General features: G+C 38.7%; 1 protein-coding gene across 4 annotated transcripts in view; it reads left to right on the top strand.

Annotated features, from left to right (window-relative positions):
• The window catches only part of PARD3B (par-3 family cell polarity regulator beta), a 683,847-nt gene that overhangs the window by 47,518 nt on the left and 611,169 nt on the right, over positions 1 to 25,160 (top strand). For 3 of the 4 annotated variants that reach the window (XM_050969566.1, XM_050969565.1, XM_050969568.1), the window contains exon 2: positions 7,168 to 7,269. The exons of the other annotated variant lie outside the window; for it this stretch is intronic. In XM_050969566.1, coding sequence (XP_050825523.1) covers positions 7,168 to 7,269 — 102 coding nt within the window. The remainder of the gene's footprint in view (positions 1 to 7,167; positions 7,270 to 25,160) is intronic. 4 annotated transcript variants of the gene reach the window in all.

The following is a 25,160-nucleotide window of genomic DNA, read 5'->3' as shown; positions in this document are numbered from 1 at the left end:
CTCATGGCATTTAACTTCACAGCAACTGGAGGTGAATGGCTTGTGCCTAATTTGCAACTCTAGAGGTGGGAGTGGGGGAGGATGTTACATTTATTGCAGCTATTTAGACTTTGAGTGGAAACAGTTTTTTCCTTCTTGTGCCATGAGAACATTTGGAGTTTGCTGAGAGAGTAAAATATTCTTTGTACTTGAGATGTATGTGGAATGGATGGGTGATTTTGCAAATTTGACTGATTATTTGTGCTTTTGGATGTGAACCAAAAGAATTTTCTACAATTTGGCTGTCAATAACAAATTGATACTGTTGTTTTTGTAAACATCAAGTATGAACAAATCTTCTCTCTCTTCTTATATGATAACTGCTTTACAAGGCTTAAAGGTCATTAGAAACATCAATGTGAAATTTGGTCTCTTAAAACCAAATGTTTAATGCAGCCTTCTTTGGAGGTTACGTTCTTAAAATCATGATGCTTCACCAAGTGCTGGTCTTCTACTATACAGAAATGGCCAGAAATGCTAGAGAAAGGAGGAAAGCAGCACACATTAAAAAATTATTTTTTCTGCTAATGTTTAGTTGCTCATCTTTGTATTTTAGTGTAAATCTTAACAATTCCTTATGCTCGCACATGTGAATACTGAAGCGTCAAGTTACTCTTGAATGTCTTGTTTGTTTGTTTTTGTATATCTTATTTATGAGAATGAAAAGCTAAATTTTATATTGGCAGTATTTTTTGTCTTAGGATGCTTGTGGGGAAAGTTAAACTCTGCTGCTTCAGACTCTTGCAGGAATTTGCTTTTTCTTACTTATGCCCACCCACAGAAGCATTCTGTTACTGGATTCTTCTTGTGATCCCGGGTTACAGAAAAGTTAAGTCTTTATTATCATATGTGGGGTTGGCTTTTAGTTGTTGAGCTTTTTGGTCTTGTATTTTGGACAGCATGTTGCATTCTTTAGGACCACACAACTTTTCTTCCTAAAACATTGGTATCTTGGATTATAGAAGCTATAAAATGTCAAGTAGACACACACAGTGGAAAACAAAAATATTTTCACCAGCTGTTTTTTCTTTAAAAGCATGTGCAGTAGACTTGCGAAATAGCATAAAATTTATAATTTGTTTTAATATAGTTTGATATAAACACACTATCCCACAGAAATTTGTGTAATTTGCAAGTGTACTATTTAAATGAAAGGTCCCAGTTTTACTAACTATGAATACATTTATATGACTATTGAAAGGTAGGGGATAAGCATCTATTGCTAATGATGCAGTTTGAGTCATATTTTATAAGCTTATTATAAGGGTCAAGTTATTCTTTTTGCAAGGTTTCTGCATTAAACAAATTTGTTTTGTTCTTGAGATCATATGTTTGATAAGTTTCTTCTTTGATTTTTTTAAATTTTTTAATTTAATCTCAAAATTTGGTAGGCAACTGAAAATGCCCAAAACAGTTAAATTCTTGGCTTTAAAGAGTAATGTTTTGAGGTGTAATAGTGGCCTGAAATTCAGACTAAGGTAATTAATAGACTGAATTTCATCGTTATGAATACCAGTTTTGTCTTTGCATATTATTTAGTAGATTTTTGTCATTCAAGCGTTTTGATATTTAAGATGAACAATTTTGGTGGGTGGTTTCAATGCAACATTAGAGGGTGAAAACGGTGCCAAATTCCCAGAATATACAGGAGTATTTCTAGGGACACATCAGCTGAAAGTAACAGAGGAGGAGAAGGACCTCGGAGTATTGGTTGATCACAGGATGACTATGCTGCCAATGTTATATGGTCATTAAAAAAAGCTAATGCAGTTTTAGGATGCATCAGGCGAGGTATTTCCAGCAAAGATAAGGAGGTGTTAGTACCGTTATACAAGGCACTGGTGACACCTCATCTGGAATACTGTGTGTAGTTCTGGTCTCCCATGTTTAAGGAGGATGAATTCAAAGTGGAACAGGTTCAGAGACGGGCTATTAGGATGATCCCAGGAATGGAAAACCTGTCTTATGAAAGGAGACTCAAAGAGCTTGACTTGTTTAGCCTAACCAAAAGAAGGCCAAGGGGAGATATGATTGCTCTTTATAAATATATCAGAGGGATTAATATTAGGGAGGGAAAGGAATTATTTAAGCTTAGTACCAATGTGGACACAAGAACAAATGGATATAAACTGGACACCAGGAAGTTTAGACTTGAAATTAGACGAAAGTTTCTAATCGTTAGAGGAGTGAAATTCTGGAACAGCCTTCCAAAGGGAGTAGTGGGGGCAAAAGACATATCTGGCTTCAAGACTAAGCTTGATAAGTTTATGGAGGGGATGGGATCGCCTAATTTTGGCAATTAATTTTGGCAATTAATTTTGGTAGTTGATCTTTGATTATCAGCAGGCAAGTCTGCCCAGTGGTCTGTGATGGGATGGGATCTGAGTTACTGCAGAGAATTCTTTCCTGAGTGCTGGCTGTTGAGTCTTGCCCACGTGCTCAGGGTTGTGCCGGAGGTCAGACTAGGTGATCATAATGGTCCCTTCTGACCTTAAAGTCTGAGTCTCTATAAAGATACTTTTATTGAATTATTCGCTTGTAAAGCCACACTGCACCTTACAAACACAGAATCAAGGAAGAACAAGACACACAATATTGAGTATATGGCTGTTGGAAACATGTGGGAGTCACTGGACTGAGAGAGAGGATACCTTGACAGTAGTGCATGCTAATGTCTTATATAATATTCCCCTGCAACTGAAGATGGGAGAGTGACTGCAGTATCCTGGAACTAAGATTGGGCCAAATATATGTGAAAATTGTAATGTATATAATTAAAAACATATAGATTGAGGTGTGAAGTTGCACTCTGTGATTTTATGAAAGTATGCTCATGTGTGAATATAATGTAATTAAAATATGCTTCATGCAAAAGGTCTCTTGTAAGATATAATTACAAAGCTTATAATCTACTGAGTGTGGTTATCCTTTTTGTATAAATGTATCACTCTCTTGTATCTGAAACTAGAAATATGAAATATAACTCTAAGGGCCTATTGTAATTACGCAAAGTGTGGGCCATTAATGGTGGTTTGGAATCTTGATGTCTCCCATCAACCAGGACAATTGACTGTGGGTGGCTCTGTTTGCAGGCAGGCCTTCCTGTGAGTCAGACTGGGAGGAATGAAGGCTTGAGGTCTTACAGTGACATGTGATCATGTCACTTGAACTGGAATCCATCTTTAACCTGGTCCTTTTCCATTGAGAAGGAAGGGTGGGAATCCAGAGGGACAAATTATTCCCGCCTTATGCAAAATGTATATAAGTGGATGGAACAGAACAAAGGGAGTGGCTATCATGAAAAATCCCCTAGCTGGAACGAGGGCTGTACCAGAGGAAGGGATTGTGCCCAGACTAGGAAGGCGTCCCGTCTGTGAAAGACTGTGAAACATCTCTGAGGGTGAGATTTTTATCTGTATTCAGTTTTATTACTGTACTAGGCTTAGACTTGCATATTTTGTTTTATTTTGCTGGTAATTCATTTTGTTCTGTCTGTCACTACGTGGAACCACTTAAATCCTACCTTCTGTATTTAATAAAATCACTTTTTACTTATTAACCCAGAGTATGTATTAATACCTGGGGAGGAGGGGGCAGCAAACAGCTGTGCATATCTATTAGTGTTAGAGGGTGAACAACTTGAGTTTACCGTATATAAGCTTTATACAGGGTAAAACAGATTTACTTGGGGTTTGGACACCATTGGGAGTTGAGCATCTGAGTGTTAAAGACTGGAACACTTCTTAAGTTGCTTTCAGTTAAATCTGCAGCTTTGGGCCACGTGGTTCAGACCCTAGGTCAGTGCTGAAGTGGACTGGCGTATCTGGCTGAACAAGACAGAGTGCTGGAGTCCCAAGCTGGCAGGGAAAGCAGGGGCAGTAGTAGTCTTGGCACATCAGTTGGCAGCACCAATGGGGTTTCTGTGATCCAACCCGTCACATGAGGTTTAAGCACAGGAAAAAGGTTAAATTAATTTTTGCTCATACAGTCAGATATTAATATATGTGAAAATTCTCGTTTGAGAGCTGTACCAAATATTCAATTTCAATTAAAATAGCATGTGGTAGTAAAGATGCTGTTAATTAGCTATTGAAACTATATGATGGAAAGTAAATTTGCCCTTTAAGTGCTCTTATGGAAATCCTTTTTCCTGGTTTGTAAACTTCCTTTTATCAGTATAAAATTAGTTCAATTTACAACTTGTAGGTAAAGGGAAGATAGATAAGGTTGCTATGGAAAAATGACTTGTTTAAACATTATCTATGGCAGGGTGGAATTGGCTCGCTTCCCAGTAGATGTTTTGGTTTTATCAGAGAGTTTCTGTGGAGGATTATGTGCTAAAGCTCCGAATTGAGGGTGGGTGGATTGCGACCTGTTTTCACTTATGACTGTTTGAAACTTATGGGCTTAATTGTACCTCTTCTCCCATTTTTGGCATTGGGTCGTGTTGTACTCTGTTTATTTTTTGGCATGCAAATTTTGAGACTAAAATGGTTCCCTGTGTGCTAATTATATTGCAGGGATAATTTTGGTGCGACATCCCGTGGGCAGGAGGGTTTTGGCAACTGAGGAACTGATGTGCTTGCTGTGTGAGGGAACATGGACTCACTTGGAAACTTTGCGGTGCAGACAAGGTGGTAGCATGTGATGGACTGATGCCCCACCCCCATTCTGATTTGATTTATTTTATTCATTTATTTATTTTTGAGGCACTTAGCACTTCTTGACTTTGGTACAGATGATAAAAACAGGCTTAATCAAAATTGGTCCATAACGTATGTATATAGTCAGCCAACATGTCATGAATGTCTCTTGCTCATCTGCTGTAGGATTTCCTCAAGTGGTCAGAATCTGCAGGTTTTCATGAAAACTGTGACAAAATATCACTTTATATAAATATGATGAGGGACAATCTTAATTTTCAGGGGGTTATTTTGTTGTCTGTATCATAAGAGCACCCCAGCCAAGACTGAGATTTCATTGTGCTAGATATTAAACAAACCTATGCAAATATTCCCTGCTTCAAAGAACTTAAAATCTAAATAGACATGACAGAGACAAGAGGGTGGGAGAAATGGTTACATTGCAGAAGAATCAAGATGGTAGCTGACAAACCTTTGGTTAGTTCAGTGTGGTTCTTTTTTTCCCTAGTAGCTTTTGTCAGTTTTGTGATTTATTTTGTGTGTGTGTGTGTTGGGGGGGACTTTTAAAGAGTCTAGGAAATGGGATGGAGAGAGAAGACTGGAGGGGAAGAATTAATAGGAACAAAAGAGAAGGGGAAAATAAGAGAAGCAGAGTGGGTGGGGAGAATGGTGATGAGTGTGGAAGGCAAGGAGAGTCAGGCTGGGCACATAGGTCCTGTGTGGGAGAGAGTGGGAGGAAGATGGAGCAATCAGCTGATGACCTGAATCTAGTTGGGAAGTCAGGCCATGTCTACATTACAGGAACTAAACCAGGATAGTTACAGCACTGTAGCTATGCTTGCATAACCCTGTAGTGTACATACAGTCTACATTGACAGAAGAGTGTTTTACTTCAGTGTAGGGATACTACCTCCCTGAGCTATGGTACCCAAGTTGACAGAAGCATTCTTCCGTCCACCTATCTGCATCTACACTGAGAGTTAGGTTGATATTGCTATGGCGCTTGGGTGTGCTTGCCTTTTCCCCCCACAATGTTTCAACATTTTTAATGCAGATCAGGCCTCAGTCTGATATTACCAACATCCAAGAGGTTATAGAGGTACAAGGGAAGCCCTAGCTGGACTGCTTCTCTCTCACCCTGTGATTTTGCTGTTTGGCACCTTATTGTCAGAGGGTAGCTCTCAGTGCTGGCTCCACCCTTCAATGGGGTGCTTATGCTTTTAACTTCCCCATGGATTTAAAATTGCACAATCTTCTAAGATGTGGATTTAATTATTAACTACTTTATTCAAATTCAGTGGGGGTAACTTACGGATAGAATGGTATAATTTTTTCTGAAATTGTTTTTAATTTGTAAGGCACAATATGCTTTCTTTATTGAGTTCTTTTATTTAACTAAGCAGGTTATCCTTTTTTTTAGCCTGCTACAGAGAGGAGATCCAAGTCAGCACTATGTTTGCCAATATTATTGATGATTAACTCTGGTTCAGTGCTTAACCTCAGGAATGACACTTGGAATTCTCTAGTAAGCAATTCATTTAGAAAACCAAACCTTCTTCCACTGAAGTTGATGATTGTGCCATTGGCTTCAGGGGAAGCATTGTGTAGTGTTCTGTTAAAGTTGAGGAGGGGAAGATGCTGTCTTCTGAGGACTGAAACCTGGTTCCTGTTGTGCCATGTCAAATTACATGAGTAAGCTTACCCGTTCACAAACATTGTCTTCTGCATTTTGCCTCAGTGAATCCCATTCTCAGTTGTCTCTGTTGGGGAGCAACTTTCATAAGCAGGAAATTCTTGGTGGATGGTGTAGGTGAGATAGGGTACGGTATGAGTGTGTGTTTTGCAAAACAATATACATTTTCCCCAAGTTGTCAGACAGTAAATTTTCTTTAAATTACAATCGTTTACAATGATATAGCATGGTTTATTTACATTTCTTTCTTGTAATAGGTATATCTCCAATTATAAATATAAAAAAATAAATACACATCTCCTAGAACTGGAAGGGACCTTGAAAGGTCCTCGAGTCCAGCCCCTTGCCTTCACTGGCAGGACCAAGTACTGATTTTTGCCTCAGATCCCCAAGTGGCCCCCTCAAGGATTGAACTTACAACCCTGGGTTTAGCAGGCCAATGCTCAAACCACTGAGCGATCCCTCCCCATTGAGCTATCCCACAGGTGTAAAATCCATCTAAGCTCATTTACATTTGGTAAAGAATTAAAATGTACAGTAAATCAATGCAGATATACATCTTAAGATCATATTGGTAGTAACCTGACACAAAAATTCACCACTCTTTGTATCAGTAGACGTTTCTTTGAACTCTTCAACCAGAAATAGTCTTCAAAATATTTCATTTTAGACAAACATCTTTACCAAAGGGGAGAGAAGTAAAAATGGAATACAAAAATCTTGTTGGCTTTCTTGAGCTAAAAGCTGAAGTTTGGTTTGATAAAATACCTTGTTTTTGTTGGTGTTCTGCAGGACCCTGCTTACTGGGTGAACATTCACCACCTCGAGTATACAGATGGGGGGATCCTGGACCCAGATGATGTGCTGGCAGACGTTGTGGAGGACAAAGATAAGGTAGATAAAAATAGAGAGGTGGTGGTGGTGGCTGCAGAGTTTGAATTACAATATTGTACTTGCCTTTCCTGTGTACCTTCAATAACCTTATGCACTTGCTTGGCACTTAAGAATGTGGTGCAGTATTCAGTATCCTTAAATCAAACACATTTGCCTAGACATGTTGCAACTATGTTTTTCATTCAGCACTACTGCAAAAGCAAAGTGTATGACCAGAACAGCTGATATATTCACGTAAGATAAGTATTTGATTTAAAACTTAATCCTTTAATTCAAGATATTTTATGGTTCTCTTGTAGTTTTATGCAACTGGGGTTTTGATGAGGAGAGGATGTGGAATTGGATATTAATTTTATCCTAGTAATATTTCTAACTTTTTTTTTTAAAGTATCTCTAGAGGAAAGTTGGAGAACCACTCATAAGTCATGGATTAATGTAAAGAACTGCAGCAATTCTATTTTGTAATTCACATAGAATCAATGAGCTTAGGAACGGAACTGAAAGTCTGGGCAGGTCACACCCACTCCAGTACACTCTAGTGTGTGTTTTATATATATTCCCAAAGGCCATGGGTGTCCAGCTTGGGAATTCCTGACCCAGGGTATCCTATATGTACATAGAAATAGCTCACCTAGTATTGCTTCTTAATTACCTTGACAGAATAGTGTAGTTTAAGTGAATTAATCAATAAATTACTTGCAGTATGTAGTCTGAAGAGTATAGTTCAGATCTGATTAACATTTCATTATTGTATTTGAATTAAAATCTAAGCCATAAGAATATTCATGCCAAGAAAAAAATATTAAAGCAGATGTCCAAAAAACTGGTTGCTGTTTATATATTTTTGAAAATGTGAAATTTGTTTTCCTATCCTACAGAAAAAGCCTTTTCAATGTAGGACTCTTCATCTCGTAGAGTAATCCTTTTTTTCCTGACATCATTACAGGTTGCTAAACTAATTTATATTTTGGAGATGTGTGCGAGAGAAAAAAAATGAGATTAGTGCTTATTGAAAGAAAAGTGCTTGACTGTTAGAGTTGACTTGTTGCTTGGAATAATTCCGACTTCAAAACAGTAGGTTGCTGTGTAACACTACAAAACATACTTTTAATGTAGGATGACTAAAGCTACATAATTTTAAAGCTCAGTATATACAGAGTGGCAGCAGCAAGGTCTTTGAAGGATTTCATGTCACATTAGCTGTATTTCACTAAATTAACAAATGCAAGAAAAAACAGTTCCACTGTGTGTAATTACAGTTTCTAATACCTTTTATAATCTAGCAGTGGTCTCTCTCTTGAATTGTACATTGTTGTGAGGTCTCATGAGGTTCCACTGAGATCATGATGGGCCATCTTACTATGAAACCTTTGTTCAAGAAAGAGTTTCATTTAGATATAATGGTAGGGGTTTGGATAACTCAGGAAATGGTTATGGAATTTAGACCCTTCACCTCTGTCACTTTGTTCTTTCTAAAAAGAACGAGGAGTACTCATAGCACCTGAGAGACTAACAAATTTATTTGGGCATAAGCTTTCATGGGCTAAAACCCACTGCAGTTTTTGCCCATGAAAGCTTATGCCCAAAAAAATTTGTTAGTCTCTAAGGTGCCACGAGTACTCCCTCGTTCTTTTTGCTGATACAGACTAACATGGCTACTGCTCTGAAACCTGTCATCTTCGTTCTTTCTGTATCTGTGGTAGAAATAAGATTCAGAACAGAAAATGTTCCAGGACTTTTTAAAACCAGTTCAAAGAGTGACGGGAGAATTATTGTACCTTCTGCTCAAATAATTGTTTCCAAGCATTTGTGTATCATACTTGTCCTGGTTTTATGCACACACACATACAAAGAACAATGCAGCATCTAAATCCTTCAGTTTTCTTTCTGAATAATCATTGGTAACTTATTTTGAAATCTGATATTGCTCAGAAGCAACCAGCCATGCTATTGAGCCCTGCTTCACAAAATTCATGCTAATGAGCCCTGCTTCACAAAATTCCCAGGAACATTTTTGTATCAAACCAGGAACAACAACTGGATGATGGTGGCATACATAAATTGCCAAGGAAAAAACACAGCAATAATCTGAAGCACAAGGCCACTGGAATCCTTTATACTTGGAGAAACAGAACCTCTCTCTTCCACAGCTTACATGGATGCCAGACAAAACAAGAGTCAAGGTGAAATGGCTTAATTTTCAAATGCTACCAGCAGGGAAGTGGTGAGCTAAAATAGGACATGTTTGATCTTTTGTCTCTTTGTGGCTTTCTCACTCATCTAGACTAATTTGTAACTTAAAACAGCAGGCTGGTATTTTGCTCTCAATTAATGGAATACATGAACATAGAAGATGGACATCTTCACTTTTTCTGTATATGTACTGGTGTATACATTCTCTGAAATAACTTTGAAAAATAAGACTCGATAAAGTATATGTAATTCTAATTACAATGTATTGGCTTCACAGACTAATATTAACTAGGTTCTTAAAGATGGAAACTGCAAAACCAGGAAGCATCCGGTTTTTCAAAAGCTATTTTTTTATCAGTACCCCCTTATTCACCTTAAACGTCATAACATTTGAGTGTTACATGGATGCTTCTGTTAACTAATTAACATCGTATTTCAAAATCCCAGAAATTTCCTGCAGTTGGAGCACAGAAGGATTTGTGGGGTGAGGGTCTTAGTCACCTAGTACGTAGACTGAGGTCTGTCCAAATGTCTGTCACAGATTGTTTTTTTTGTGAGGCCTAAGGGATTAAACTTCAGTTCTTTGTTGAGTAATGGTTCCTTTGTTTCCCACCGTGGGTTTATGCATATGCCCAGTGCAAGAGAATTTGAATGTAGCGTTTGTTGGTGCATGCCTTTGCCCTGGCTCTCCTTGTACTTCTGGCTGAGGGGATAAAGGGTAGGGTGAACTAAACGTTTCTCCAGTTACTTCTCATCACCGCATGGTCCAGGTTGGAGTAGCCAATGTCAGTAGCTTTGTCTTTATCCTACAAAATAAGGTTTAGATTTTGCTTTGTAAATAGTTTTAACAGCTTATATAGTTGAGTGTTTGGATTGTCTCTTTGGGAAACACCCTCCACTCCATCTCCCTGTATCACATTCAGGTACCCGACTACGCTCAGGACTCCAAGCTTCAAACCTTGTGCTTCTTGCCCATGATCCTTCTTGGTCAGCGATGACCACCAGTGCTGCCTATATTGGCTTGGGGAAGCCCACATGGCGATGAGATGCAGTATCTGTTGATCATTCTCCAGCTGTACCTGAGAGGAGTGAGAACTTTTATCTCTGGAAACACCTCATGGAAAAGGTCATGAAGCCTCAATCAGGCTGGGGAACTCTCCCTCTACATCTGCCTGATTTCAGCAACGAGAACGACTTCGCAACAGGAGGCAAACTCTGGTGTGGAAGTGTCTACTCTTACAGGTCCACCAGTAGAATTTTTGTTTTCTCAACCTGCTCCCAACTCTACTGCTGGTCCAGGCCACTTCTGAAAGGGCTAGACCGCAACATACCCAGTCTACTCCTATGGATAAAGAGGGCAAATGTCTGGACCTGTTGGGGAGAAAGTTTTGTCATTTAGCCTCCAGTTAAGGGTGGCCAATTACGACTTCGTGAACTATGCCAAGTTTGCAAAGATTATAGCCCAGTGGTTTGAGCATTCACCTGCTAAACCCAGGGTTGTGATTTCAATCCTTGAGGGGGCCATTTAGGGATCTGGGACAAAAATCTGTCTGGGGATTGGTCCTGCTTTGAGCAAGGAGTTAGACTAGATGACCTCCTGAGGTTCCTTCCAACCCTGATATTCTGTGATTCTATGATTACTGACAGGCATCTGCAACAGGACAGAGCTCCTTTCTAAGCTTTGATAGATGAAAGCAAAGTAAAAACCAAGACCATGCTTCAATCCGCAGTTGACAACTCTGATACCTCCTCTAGAGCTATGGCTACAGCTGCTGCTATGTGCAGGGAGTCATGGCTCCATGCTTAAGGGTTCCCTAGGGAGGCCCAGAATACCATTGAGGCCCTTCCCTTTGGTGAATTGTAGCTCTTCAACCAAAAGATAGACTCCCTCCATATCCCAAAGGGGACCAATTGACACTACTTCCAAATTTTCCAGCTCTGGGTGTATAGTGCGCATGCATGCAACCCACAGTGGAATACAAATAGGGACTACACCTCTTGAAGAATGTTCAGTTGCAGATCAGTAATTTCTCTTGTCTAAAAGTTCAGTTTTTCTACCCTCTGGTTTATTGTTCAAGACTTTTTTTCTTCCTAAATCTTTTTTTCATAGCTATTGAATAGTTGAGACTTCCAGTGGGACTCCTGCACTTCATCCTGGTTTTGCAGATCTTCAAAATACCTCTGTGTAATCTGCAAGAGGGTGCTTTGCCATGTTTGTTTGTTCCCTTCCTTATAGAAATGATGTCATAAGTGGAGAGTGTTGTGAGTTCTGTCTGTTTAAGGAAGCCTATATTGAGTTTTTCCTTGGAAAGTTTGGTCCAGGTTCTAACTGGTACACAGCCAACATACAGTTTCACACTTTTTGGATTTGGAATCAGCTTGTAATGTCTTTCTATGCTTGTGTGTAGAGAATTGGCTATCTTATTGATTGTTCATTGGGATCTTAAATGCTTAAAGGCTCAGTCTCTCTGAATGGACCAGTTCTCATATATCAAGCATGTAGAACATCTATTAAGGCATACGTATACATCAAAGTGCATTTCAGGAGGTACTCCTCAAAGCCTGTGAAATCTAGAGCTTCGTACAAGGAGACTTGCCATTTGACTACTGGAAGTTTGCAACTACTTCACCAAATGTTACAATGCTGACATTATGTCCTTGAGTGATGCGGCATTTGGTCATTCCATCTTCCCTCAATCTCAATTAAGGCAGGAAGGAAATTAGCATTAATTTTAATTTCCATTTTTATATCTCCTATGGGGATTTGTGGCTTACGATGTGAAGTTGTTTCCCTTTCTAGGAATTGTTTGGAAGCTATTTCCTATCAGTAATATCCAGACAAATGTGCAAGAGGGAGAAAACTAGTTCCCTGGACTGTACTTTCTGTTTCTCAAAATGAAGGGCATTCATTGCTCTGGGAAGACTCTCTGTAAAATAAATGTTAGTTTATTAAGTTTTCTAGAAGTTGATGTAATTTCAACTTTGGAAGTAGCGTTTTGGGATCAGAGTGCAGTGCTTCAGAGGTTCAGCAAGCGAACATCTGAACAGGGGCAGGAAAATGGTGAAGGAATATGGAGCAACCTAAGTGGCATTGATTTTTGGTTACATGAGCAAGTCTCCTCCTTGAGTAGTATCTAGGGCAGGGAATGTCCTCAATGATAGAAAATAGTTTTCTCAGATAAATATTTCCTATGTAAGGAAACACATTCTGTGTATGCTTCTCTCTCTCTCTCTCTCTCTCTCTCTCTCTCTCTCTCTCTCTCTCTCTCTCTCAATGTGAAGACAATTCAAAGTTCAGATATAGTGACCACCACAGAGATTTCCTAATGTAAGATGCAATAACTGTACTAAAGAATGGATAATAATCAGCAGAGGGCAAACTGGTGTGAATTTATGTACAGTGTTCCTGTGTATGTCAGAAGACAATAATGGTGAAATGTGTACCAAATACAAAGTGGCTTCTGTGCTCAAAGAAAATATGGAGGGCTTGAATGTTACTTGAAGTCTTGCAAACAAACCAGGAAGAGACCAAAGGGAATAATTATCACGAGAGACAAAGCAGATTGAGACCTTCAAAAGGGAGAATACTTATGTGGGGAAAAAATGAAGGCATGTTACATGTTGGAAGAGCAGAGGAAAATTGTATGTGTGCAGCCAATTAATCTTCATATCTATAGTAGGAGTGCTGACTTTGGCAAATTTGTGGCTTGGCTGAGAGTCCAAGTGAGTTCAGTAGCCCAACCAGTGATCAAAATGCACTAAAAGGTAGCCATCAGAAAGAAAGGGAAGGCAACAGTCCTAATTGGTAACTGGGAGGAATGGTAAAAGTAACATCCTTTTGCGATAAACTGAACATAGCCCTTATCTTAGCACCAACTCACAGGTAGAGCTGCTGCCTTTGGACCCCAGGTTCCCAACCAAAATTCTGATTTGCAGTAATAGATACGATACAGAACTTTTGGTTAGTCTAATTCAGTTTTAGTGTCTGGCAACTGCCAGTGTCAGAACTGACTATATAATGTGTTTCTAAGAGGATCAATCAAATTTTTTTAATTGGATAAGAAATATAGTTCTAAAATGTTCTTGAAGTCTGTCTTGCACTATGTGTATTCATTGTTTTTTTATTTGTTTACCTCGCTTCCTAAGTTTCATAGGTCTTTAGGGTCAGAAGGGATCTAGTCTGACTTCCTGTATAATAGAGGGCATAAAATGTCACCCATTTACTCCTTTAGGGCGCTTGATAATTAAGTGCTTGTATAGGAGAGAGAATGTATTTTAGTTTTAAAATGAAGTCCTAAATGTAGGTATACCTCTAAATTCAGACAAATAACTTCTGTCTTCAAGCAAAATCATGCATTTTGTAATAATTTTATAAAAAGGAAAGTTTTTTTTTCTATATTGCATGGAATAATGCCAGGGTTTTCCATGCTGATGAGCAGTGATTTCAATATAGTTATTAAATGGAAAGTGAATTGCAGAGTTAAAACTCTAGAAAGGGTTTCTCTATCCCAGTGCACCAACAATGAATGTCTATACTAAAGCACACTCTGCGTACCTCTAGTAGGATCCATATAGATGTGCTTACAGACAAGGAGACTGTGTTCTTAGCATGGATTCATTTGCTTTCTGACACATTTCTTTACTGCAGAATATTTGTAGGCTGTTAAACACATTTAATTAGAATCTAGGGAGATTTAGCACTGGAATCCAAAGATGAATGTTTACACGTATTAAGCATGTAGACAGATTTTTGTGAGCAAGTTTTATTGTGGAATGTTAAATAATCAAAGCAAAGGAAACTCTTTTTTCATAGTATCCCCTGAAAAAAGGAAAATCTGTTTGTAACCAATTTAAAAGATGCCTAAAAGTCCTGATACAGGAGCTCTTCAACTTACACCATTCAGTTGTTTAACAAGTCTTATTTCACATTTTTCTAACTTTAATATAAGGGAGAATTATTTTAAAAAGTGTAGAATAAAAACTTTAAAAATAACAAGCATTAAAATTAGCCCTTTTTTAAAATGTGGAAAAAAAAATTTCAGACACTTCTAATGTGAAAGTATTATTACTGAACTTCAAAATCCAGACAAAAAGAATGAGTACTTGTGGTATCTTAGACTAACAAATTTATTTAAGCATAAATTTTCATGGGCTAAAACCCATTTCATCGGATGCATGCAGTGGAAAATACAGTAGGAAGACGTATATACACAGAGGACATGAAAAATGAGTGTTGCCATACTAACTATAACAAGAGTAATCAGTTAAGGTGGGCTATTATCAGCAGGAGGAAAAAAAACTTTTGTAGTGATAATCGGGATGGCCCATTTCCAACAGTTGGCAAGAAGGTGTGAGTAACAGTAGGGGAAAAATTTGCATGGGGAAATAGGTTTCACTTTGTGTAATGACCCATCCGCTCCCCGTCATTATTCAAGCCTAATTTAATGGTGTCCAGATGCAAATTAATTAAGATTCTGCAGTTTCTTGTTGGAGTCTATTTTTGAAGTTTTTTTGTTCGAGTATTGTGGTTTTTTTTGTTTTGTTTTGTTTTTTGTTTTTCTCCTGCTGATAATAGCCTCACTTTCCGGTGAGGAAGATGCTGAGACAGAGACCTTAAGAAAGGCACAGTCAATAAGGAGGACAGGAAGACCCCAGTATTTCCCTATGTTGATCTTTTAAGTCTGCACTTGTAGAGCCCTTATGGGGGGAGGGGAAGACCTGCTTCTTACAGGACTGAGGGGTTGAGCAGTGAGAATTACACGGTGCAATTGCATTCCCTCCAGAAGGTATTCTACAAGAAGAATAGGCCCCGTACTTTCTTTCTGGTCTTGTGCATGAGTTCTGGTCAGGATGGGACCTTCCCATAAGGAAAAGGGTATTGTGGTCTCGTTTTGGTTCCTTGACTCCTATCTTCCCTCCTGTGTCCTCCAAGAGGGAAGTCTCTTCTCCCTCACCCCTAGTGAGACAGCATGCCAGAACCAGCTAATACCACAAAACTGATCATCCTAGCCCTGCCCCTTCCCCAAGGTCCTGCTCCCAGTTCATTACATTTCCCCCTCTCTCGGTGACTCACTCTCCCCCACTCTCTCACTTTTTTACTGGGCTGGTCGGAATTGGAGTGCGGGAGGGAGTGAGGGCTCTAAATGGGGGGGTGGGCTCCAGGGTGGGGCCAAAATGAGGGGTTCAGGGTATGGGTTGGGGTAGAGGGTTGGGATGTGGGAGGCGGTGAGGGCTCTGGGGTGGGGCCAGGGATGAGGGGTTTGGGGTTCAGGTGGGGGTTCTAGGCTGGTGGATGGGGGGCAGAGGCATTCAGGGTGTGGGAGGGAGCTATGGGCTGGGGCAGAGGGGTGAGAGCTCCATCTGAGTGTGCAGACTCTGGGGTGGGGCCGGGGCTGATTGGTTTGGGGTGCATGAGGGGGATCTAGGTTGTGGAGGGTGGGCTCAAGGCTGGGGCAGGGGATTGGGGCTTGGGGTTGGGGCATAGACTTATCTCTGGCGGCTTCCGTTCAGTGGCGCAGTCGAGGGGGGCAAGGCAGGCTTCCTGTGTGTCCTGGCACTGAACATTGTGCTGCACCCCAAAAGCAGCCAGCAGGTCCGGCTCCTAGGCAGAGGCATGGGAGGTGGCTCTGTGCACTGCTCTTGCCAGCAGGCACCTCCTCTGCAGCTCCCATTGGCCGTGGTTCCTAGCCAGTGGGAGTGTGGAGCTGGTGCTCTGGGCGGAGGCAGCGTGCTGAGCTCCATGGCCCCATCACCTAGGAGCTGGACCTGCTGGCCGCTTCCTGGGTGCAGCGCAGCAGCAGGACAGGTAGGGACTAGCCTGCCTTAGTTCCACAGTACTGCCAACCGGACATTTAATGGCCTGATTGGTAGTGCTGACCGGAGCTGCCATGGTCCCTTTTCGACCGTGTGTTCTTGTTGAAAATGGGACACCCCGGTCATCCTAGCCAGAGCACTGGCAATTGAAGGCCTTGAATACCTTTTGGAGGCAGTGTCCAAAGTTCATGGTTTGTCAGAGAAAGATGCCCACAATAGAGAGTCATGATGCAGGGGTCTTTTATGACTCGGGAGTTGCACTGGACCTAATCATTTCTGGTTATAAATATGAGGAGGTACTGGAACAAATTGCCACATTTAAAGAACAGGAGGACCACCAGAGCTTTATGGTATTCATTTAAGTGTTCTGAAGAATTTAAGAATGCAGTGGCTGGGGGACAGATTTTAAATCAGGCATGTAAATACCTTTTAAAATCTGATCCTTAGCTCCTAGCAAAATAATGCAATCTCATTAAAATCGTTACCCTATAAAAGGACTGGAGTGTATCAGAGATTCTTTTAGAAAAGACATTATGGTTATTCTTGGAATTACCAACCAGTAAATTTTGCTTCAGTACCAGGTAGCCTAGTTGAAGTGATGATTTTAAAAAAATAAATGCCCCTAGATCATTGCATGATAGCAATAAATGAGCACAGCTTCTGAAAAAGAAAACATAATCACCGACCTATTAAGTCTTGTAGTGTGTGAACAAAATAGCAAACAAGAGAATCAGCAGATATAACTCATTTGGACTTTCAAAAATCCTTTCTCAGAGTCCTCCCAATAGATTATTAAGGAAACAAAGTACTCTTGGAGGTGAACGGCAAAGTACTGTCATAAATCAGAAATTGGTTTAGAGACAGAAAACAAAAAGAAATTTGTTTAGAGATGAGATTAAATGGCTAATTTTCAGGATTGCAAACTGTTGACCATAGAACTTTTAATGTGTATAATGATGGTGGTTAATATATTAAGAATGCTTTGAGTAATGAAATGACACAAAATTTCTTGCGTTGTGTTAAGATTGTAGAAAGCCATAAGGATGTTAAGGTATGTAAGAAAGCTAGCTGAATGAATGAGCAGCACAGTGGAAGATGAAAATTAATTTTTGACAATTGAGGTTATTCACATTGGAAGGGATAACCTTTAACTACTTGGATACATTGCAAGCCCCTAAATTAACCAGATGCACTTTATAAAAAACAGTGTCACTATGGATGGCTCAATGAAACATCTTCTCAATGAGAATTTTTCTGTTCTCAATGTCTGTAGCGATGAATTTGATGTCAAGACTGGAGTCAATTGTTTAAAAGCTATTGGACTCTCAAGCTAGTTTATATACTATCCCTATGGGGATTTGTGTGACTGTTTTTAATAGGCTTTTTTGTTTTTGAATTGTACATAACTTTAATAGACCATAACAAAGGTTTTTATTTTGTCTTTGAAAGAGATATCAGAATATTTCCAAGGGTAGAGAACTTGTAGAAAAATATGGGGAAAATGCATTTTTTTCATAGGGCTGTATATATTTTGACTCTGTAGACATTTGCGTGTACTGTCCATATTTCCATCACGTTTTATTAAAAAAATGTAAATCTGTGTAAATACAATCCTGCTTCCATTTAAGTATCATATCTCCATTGCAAAACTCATATTAACTTAAATGGAAATAGGAATGAGTACTTAATGTCCATTATATGCCATAATCCTATTAGGAATTTTGAAGTTATGTTATTTGTTAACATTGGCTCGTGTTCCTTTTTCTTATTCCCACAATCTTCATGATGTTCTGTTTTGTAAATTTAGATTCTCCTAAATGCTTGCAGATTTTAAAAATGGCCCCGCGCGCACACTTGAATCTAGGAACAAACGTTTAATTCTCCCTATGAACTGTCTCCGATTTTATAGGGTTTTTCTATGAGGGTTGTTTTTTGTTGAATACTTGAACATTTAATTATTCACTGTATTTAGAAATCTAAAGTTCCGAGGATGGAACAAAGGGCTGCATCAGCAAAATGAGCATTCGTCTGATGACTCCACAAGGTGGTCATTTCCATGAGCAACTGGTACTCAAGATGCAGTGACCACTTTTTAAAATACAAATGACTGTCATGCACAAATTTTTTTTTTTTTGCAGTTTTCACCTTTGAAATGTTTTTAACTTCCTGTTAAACCTGTTGCATGTTTAATCTTATGAACATTTCCCTCTCCCCCACCCCTGCCTGAATGTTATTTACAGTGTTTCTGTTGCATACATAGCTTGGTTTTCTTTGGTAGAGTGAGTACTTTTAAAATGAGAAAGTACATTGGGGTTTCCTGATAAGAAAATATAAATATAATCTCCATTTATACACTTACAAGTGGGGATTTTAAACTGAAAATATGCCTTCACTGAAAATTTGTGTACATGAAATTGGCATCTCCATATTCTGTAGATCTGGTTTCTGCGTTTGTTTAAAACCATGTCGTCATGCCTCAAAGACAGAAGTTTTTCAGTCCTCTCTGTCACCTCCCATTTTTATTGCAGTCTCATACAATTGAGAGGGTGAGCAAAATCACTATCTGTCTTCCCATTCTGTATGTGTGAAACTGATTGTTCCTTCCTAAATGGAGCACTTTGCATTTGTCTTTATTAAACTTCGTCCTGTTTACCTCAGACCATTTCTCCCATTTGTCCAGATCATTTTGAATTATGACCCTATCCTCCAAAGCAGTTACAATCCCTCCCAGTTTGGTATCATCTGCAAAGTTAGGTGTACTTTCTATGCCAATATCTAAGTCTTTGGTGAAGATATTGAACAGAGTTACCATTTAAAGAATCTCATAAGAGCAGTAGCCATTAAGATGGTGACTGAGTAGATCAGATGAATGCAATAAACAGGGCTTGGTACAAAGGATGTCAAAATGAATATTTTAATTGCTTATATATTAATAATTAAATATACAAAATAGCAAAACAATGAATTGCTTCCTGTTCTTCAACAACAAAAAATATTATGGATTGTCTGTTTTGTGGTGTTTAGAAATATACTCTGCCATCTGGATAATGCCCAAATTCTACTGGAATCGTCAGCTGATCAATGAAACTGACTTTATGGCCCATATGTGCCGCTGTTGTCGGGCTGAGTATGTCTCTTAAGTTGTTTGAGGGTTTTTTTGGATGGCGGGGGGGAGGCTTTTAAAAGAATACTTCTGAGGGTTCACTTAGAAGTGAATTGAGTTTTGATGAGGAACTTAAGGGAGAAAAGTGTGCTAGGTGTGCAAATGGGTTTGGGGAGGGTGTTCCAGATCTAGATGCTATCATGGAAAATGGCACAGAGGTAGGAGTGAAAGAAGGAATCAAATAAGGTGTCAGGGTTGGTGTCACTTGTAAAACTGTAGGGGAAAGGAGTGCAGTTAGAAGGCAAGGTTAGGTGCAGACTCAGAATAAAACTGTCAGCTCCATTCTGGACAAATACAAAACCTCTATTAGGTTGGTGTAAGGTTCTTGTATTCTTAAAGCAGCCTTCACTCTTAGGGCTTGTTTACACCATGGTGTTTCTCCTAATCCGGTTCCTGTCCACACAGATCTCTAACTCACATAAGTGGTGCTCAAAATTCAAGCTAGTAGGCACGTCAGGGGGTATGGGTTGAAGTTTGAGTTTTGAATTAGTAACGCTATTAAAGATGCAACTGCTTTGGGCTGCTAACCCATTCATTCACTTGTGTAGTTGGAACACACGTTTGTTTTACAGTATTACCTCTCAAACTTGAGCTAGGCTATGTGAGAGAAAGTAAGTTGAATGTTGATAACTTGAGGTAACACTGAAGTGAAGATAAGCCCTTAGATCTCTGTGACATAAAAACCTCAATAACCTTATGTGCTATCTGAGGTGTTGCATTCTTATAACCTTTTAGTGTACTATGGACTTATACCTGGAGAAAACGTAACTGCTGCTGTGCAGCTTATTCTCATGAGATTGCTCAGATCTCTCATAACCCAAATGAAAAAGGGTCTTTTAAAGAGGTTCCAGAGCACTGTTTAGCCCAACACAGCAATGAGAAAAGCCCACCATAAAAGACTGAGTGCATCTGATCTGATCTGAGCCCCTGTGTCTGTGTCAAATGTGCAGTTTGACAGGCAGACAAGGTCAGCAGCAGTTTTCTCTTATTGCTCCCTTTGAGGGGTAAAACTGTTAACCACATAGCTTCACAAGCTCCCTGACATGGAATATAAACAAAGATGTGGTTCCCTCTGAGAAACTCAGGTTGATGGACCATAATCTGGGTATGGTAATCGGACTGGGATTCTCTTCAGTCCCATCTGCAACTACTGATGCAGAGAAGGCTGAAGTTCTGACTACTTAGAGAACTACGAGGAGCAGGCCAATGGTAAATGAAACTCTGTCTGGTTCTTTATTAAAAAAAGGTCTTTGCTATCCAGTGTACATTGTCTTTGAGTAGCCCCACAGCCCAGCATGGCTCAGGCTGTGTATTCTGCTTAGCTTATTAGACTCTTTACTCATCATAGGAATATTTCTCTTCAAATAGCCTTGAGGTATGCATTTTATTTTAGCAGATGCCCTGATCTTTCCATTATTCACAGTTAGGAGTGGTCATTGGGAATGATTGGGAAGATGATGTGCTGGTATTATACAGTGGTTCTCTACAACTCTATTTGCATTTGTGTCTTCTGAGTTGAGTTCCTCTGCCATAGATAAAGGTGACAAGCACAATTGTCCATGCATTGTAGTGCCATATTTATTAATATAGACTGTCTAGTATTACCCAGTTTTTCCCCATTGTTCTTCCTTGTATTCAGTTGTGCATTCTCCTCGCCCCCATAAAATATTTCTTATGTGAGAGGGAATGTAGCTAAAGGCTTTCTGAGGCCGTGGTTGGCAAAGAAATAGATAACCTGCATGTTAGTGTTGGACAAATTGAAGTGTGGCAAAGATCTACTTTGATACTATCAGTATAGTATTAAAGACAAATAGAGAAGAGTAATCTGAACAATAAAAATGATGTGGGAAAGGTATGGTGAAACTGAGGAAACTTTTTTTTTTTTCTTAACATGAATTGAAATATTAACTTCGCTATTTTAGAACAATCTTACTCATTGATTCACTTGGGGAGACACAGACGTTTAGACTGTTCAGGCTTTTCTCTCTTTCTCAAACTGAAAGTTCCATTTAAAGAAGGTAAGTGTTTAATGACATTCACTGAACATAATGATGTTACAGTTTCTACAGAAATTTTTGCCTGAAATGAACCTCATGCTCATATATAATACATACAAGTAGAGAAAAACCTTTCCGCTTGGCTAAATGTGATTTAAAGTCTAGTTTTGTGTAGGTGGTGGGGTGTGGGTGGGGGCTGGGTTCCTTGTAAGCCCTTCTAGTAACTAAGTCAGGTAGAATTTTTTTTTTTAGTTATATTGTGCTAATCATATGCATTTTGAAAGTTCTGTTAAAATATTAAAGCTAGATACGTAGGGATTTTTTTTGTGATTCTATGAATTTTTTTCAACAATAGACGTGTAAATTGTAGACTTTTTGTTTATCCTGTTTTTTGAGATTTTTTTCAAGTTACCTAAATCTTTCCTTTGGAAGGTACAACATTTTTTTTTTCCTTTCGCTCGCTAAAAGGCACTGATGGTGTAAAGGACAGCATGACACATGTCATGCTGTCGGGAGTGGCTCAAGAGCATGGGTACCACCCTTAGGACAAACTGTTACAAAGCAGGGTACAAACACCAAACTGGTTGTGAATTCTATATTTAGATATATGAAGTGTAAGCTCCTCAGGCACTATAACAGCCTAACCATGGAGTTGAAGTCCTCTTGGGTACTCTATCTTGCCACCTCGGAAAGCTTCTCATTGTGATAGGTGGTTCCTTACACCAAAAATCACAATGATACCCAAAGAACCAGTCACTCACACCAGGTCATTTGCACTTCAGATCTTACACCAAAGACAGTGCTTGTAGCCAGTGCTGCAGTAAACTAACTAAAGATTTATTAGCTGAGAAAAAGAAATCTTATTGTACAAGATTAAAGCAGGTAAACATACTCATAGAAATGAGTTACTTAGGTTCCAAAAGGTGGTAGAAGCTGCTGTAATATGCAAGCTCTATATGTCCTCTAGAGCTAAGCAACTGGAGGGGTCTGTTTACGTTTGGAAATCATGCTCTCTCAAAGTCCAAGCAGTATAGAGGTCCTCCAGTTTCTTCCTGTTGGGAATTTTTATTCCACTCTTCCCAGAGTTCAGGCTGATGGGATGAGTTCACACACAGGTCTCCTCTTCATGGGCCGGGGGCATAAATGCAGTCTTTTTTCTTTGATGTTTCACAAAGGCGCACTGAAACCAAATGAGCCATCTTAGTGGGCAAAACCTACCACTTTCTGTAGGAAGCCAGCATTTTACATTAGTTAATTGTTCTGTCCTGTTGGTGAGTTACAGAGGTTTACAATGCAGACATTCAATATAACTTCGTAACATGGAGTTATAGATGTTAAAAGTAAGATTAATGCATGCAGTATTCTACAAGCATTTGATAAAGTCTAAACACATTCTTATAAATGTAACCTCTATTTTAACACTGCTAATGGTTGAGCCAGACTGGTTTCCAACTGTGTATTGGTCAGTGTTCATTTGACACATAGGAGCCTTGGCCTGAGCTGGCGTCAGGTCTGCCAGCATCACAACACAGATAAAATCATTTTTTATTATTAATTTTTTAAAAACATTATAGTAACTGATAAAATAGGTCTAAATCCTTTACTGTGAAATGTATGTATAATAATACAGGCCAGTGTATTGTAAAAGAAACTCTTGACTTAAATGAAACTTACAGCAAACAAGACCTTTTTCTTTTCTTTATATTAAAAAAAAAAAGTTCTTTTTCCTTATAAGGTATAGAATGCTGTTCTAGACTGAATTTTTGACACACAATCTTTCATTATGACTTCCAATTAATTAATACCATAGCAAAATCATTCTTTTAACATATCTGTTTTCCCTGGCAATTAAATCTGTTGCTGCAAGCATGCATAGAAAACTGACGTGCGTCAAACTTTTTTCAGTTTACTTTGGGCTTCTGCCAGTATCTTAGTTGTAGTCTTGAAAGTTTGAATGCTTTGTTTCAGAAAACTGTTCTTCCAAGGGCAGTCAGTTCTTATATTTTAAGTTTCTTGGTGCTAAAGAGATGATACAGGGATTATCAGTTCTAAAGTTAGGGATTTTCAGGATGGAAAAGGGGGAATGTAGTAGATATGTAAAAAGAACCCATAAAAATCTTTCAAACCAGTTTTAAGTGTCATCTTGAGGCAACAGTTTATATCCCTGTCAAAAGATGCCTAGATATCAGCCAAAATGACACCTTGCTACTAAGTTTTTTGGAGTTTGCACTCATATTTTGTGTTGCTTCAGTAATGATCCCATTTGAATGTATGTAGGGGGAAAGTACATCTTAACATTTGTGTGGCAGAGAATGGTAGCTAAAAAGGTCATTTTTTTTTTAGCTTTGTTTTTTTTATATAGACTTTTTTGATTTTTAAAGAAGTGTTTGATTATTCTTAGCTTTTAGAAGCTACAGTCGTATTACTATCATTCAGTATTCCCATTTTAGCTTTGCTACATTCAGGATACGTGTCTGTGGTTCTCCATTCTCTAGCTCTATACTGTATATCTGAGGATATATTTAAGTTAACAGCAATAATATGTAAGATGACATAACATTGTTTGCCCCATGAGTTTAAATACTTCCTCATGTTTTGCCCTTTACTTAAATTTCTTGGGATGAAAATCTTTACCCATATTAGGAAAATGTTGGTAAATTGTATTTACATGTTCTTAACTAATTCTCAGCAAACTGTAAAAATAAAAATGTTTTTGAGAATCATTTGCTTATTAAAGTAGCAGTTATAGTCAAAACATTCTTCAGTAGGAATAAATATTATACAGTATGTAGTTACTAACTATGTAGCTGCGATTGGGGGATATCTTTCACTTAGAAGGAAGAAAATAATAAAATTTAAAAATTACCCCTCTCTACTCTTGTTTTAAAGCAGAAATACATTTGCAGGAGCTGTTCTAATAGCTCTTCCAAATATTTCATCAGTGGCTTTAAATTTGACCTGAAAAAAGATTCTGACTTGTTGGAAAATAATAGAGCTGTGTGAATTTCCACACTCTTTCCTTGTAGGGATTCTGACGACCTTTTTATTTTCTCATCTCGATTTGTGTTGGATTGCACGTTCTGAGTTTGTCTCCAAGTGTTTGGATTTGCTTTAAAAACACAAAGCAAAACTCTCTGCTAAAACTAGTTATTTTTCACTGGATTTTTTTTATTGAAACCATGTAAAAAGCGCGTGAATTTTGTTGTGAAAAAATGTTTGTCCTGGTTTGTTAACTTTTTGATGAACTAAGACAGAAGGTTGTCGGTTTTTTAAATTAAGTAACACCATGCCTTGAAAAACTCCTCTAGGTCCTGTTTTATATTTATCCCCCTCACCAAACCACACCATTTTTAAGGGAGGAGGAGGGAAGAGGTGATGCTTGAGGTCAATTCTGCACATTTAGAGAACAGAATGTCTAGTTTAACCTCTCTGAAAGGGTTGTGACATCATTTTAACTGTATTTCAAATGTAGTTCACCTGAGATGGGATCTGACTGATGGGTGCTCGAGGGGAAAAATTCAGTAACATTGAGTACTTCTGGACTAAATGTTGCTTAGTGGCTCATTGTTTCTTGCAGAATATAGATTACGAATCTCTGCATTTTTATGAAATTTGTTTTAATTTCTTGCTGCAGAGGTGCCATGCATTATTCAAGGTTATAAAATGATTTGGATTTCAGGAGCAGTTGGATTTGCTGATGAGGATTTCAAGCTGTGTAATTATGA

Source organism: Gopherus flavomarginatus, chromosome 10 (assembly GCF_025201925.1).
Source record: "Gopherus flavomarginatus isolate rGopFla2 chromosome 10, rGopFla2.mat.asm, whole genome shotgun sequence".
NCBI lineage: Eukaryota > Metazoa > Chordata > Testudines > Testudinidae > Gopherus > Gopherus flavomarginatus.
The sequence above is the reverse complement of the archived record's forward strand: the minus strand, read 5'-3'. Positions and strand labels throughout refer to the sequence as shown.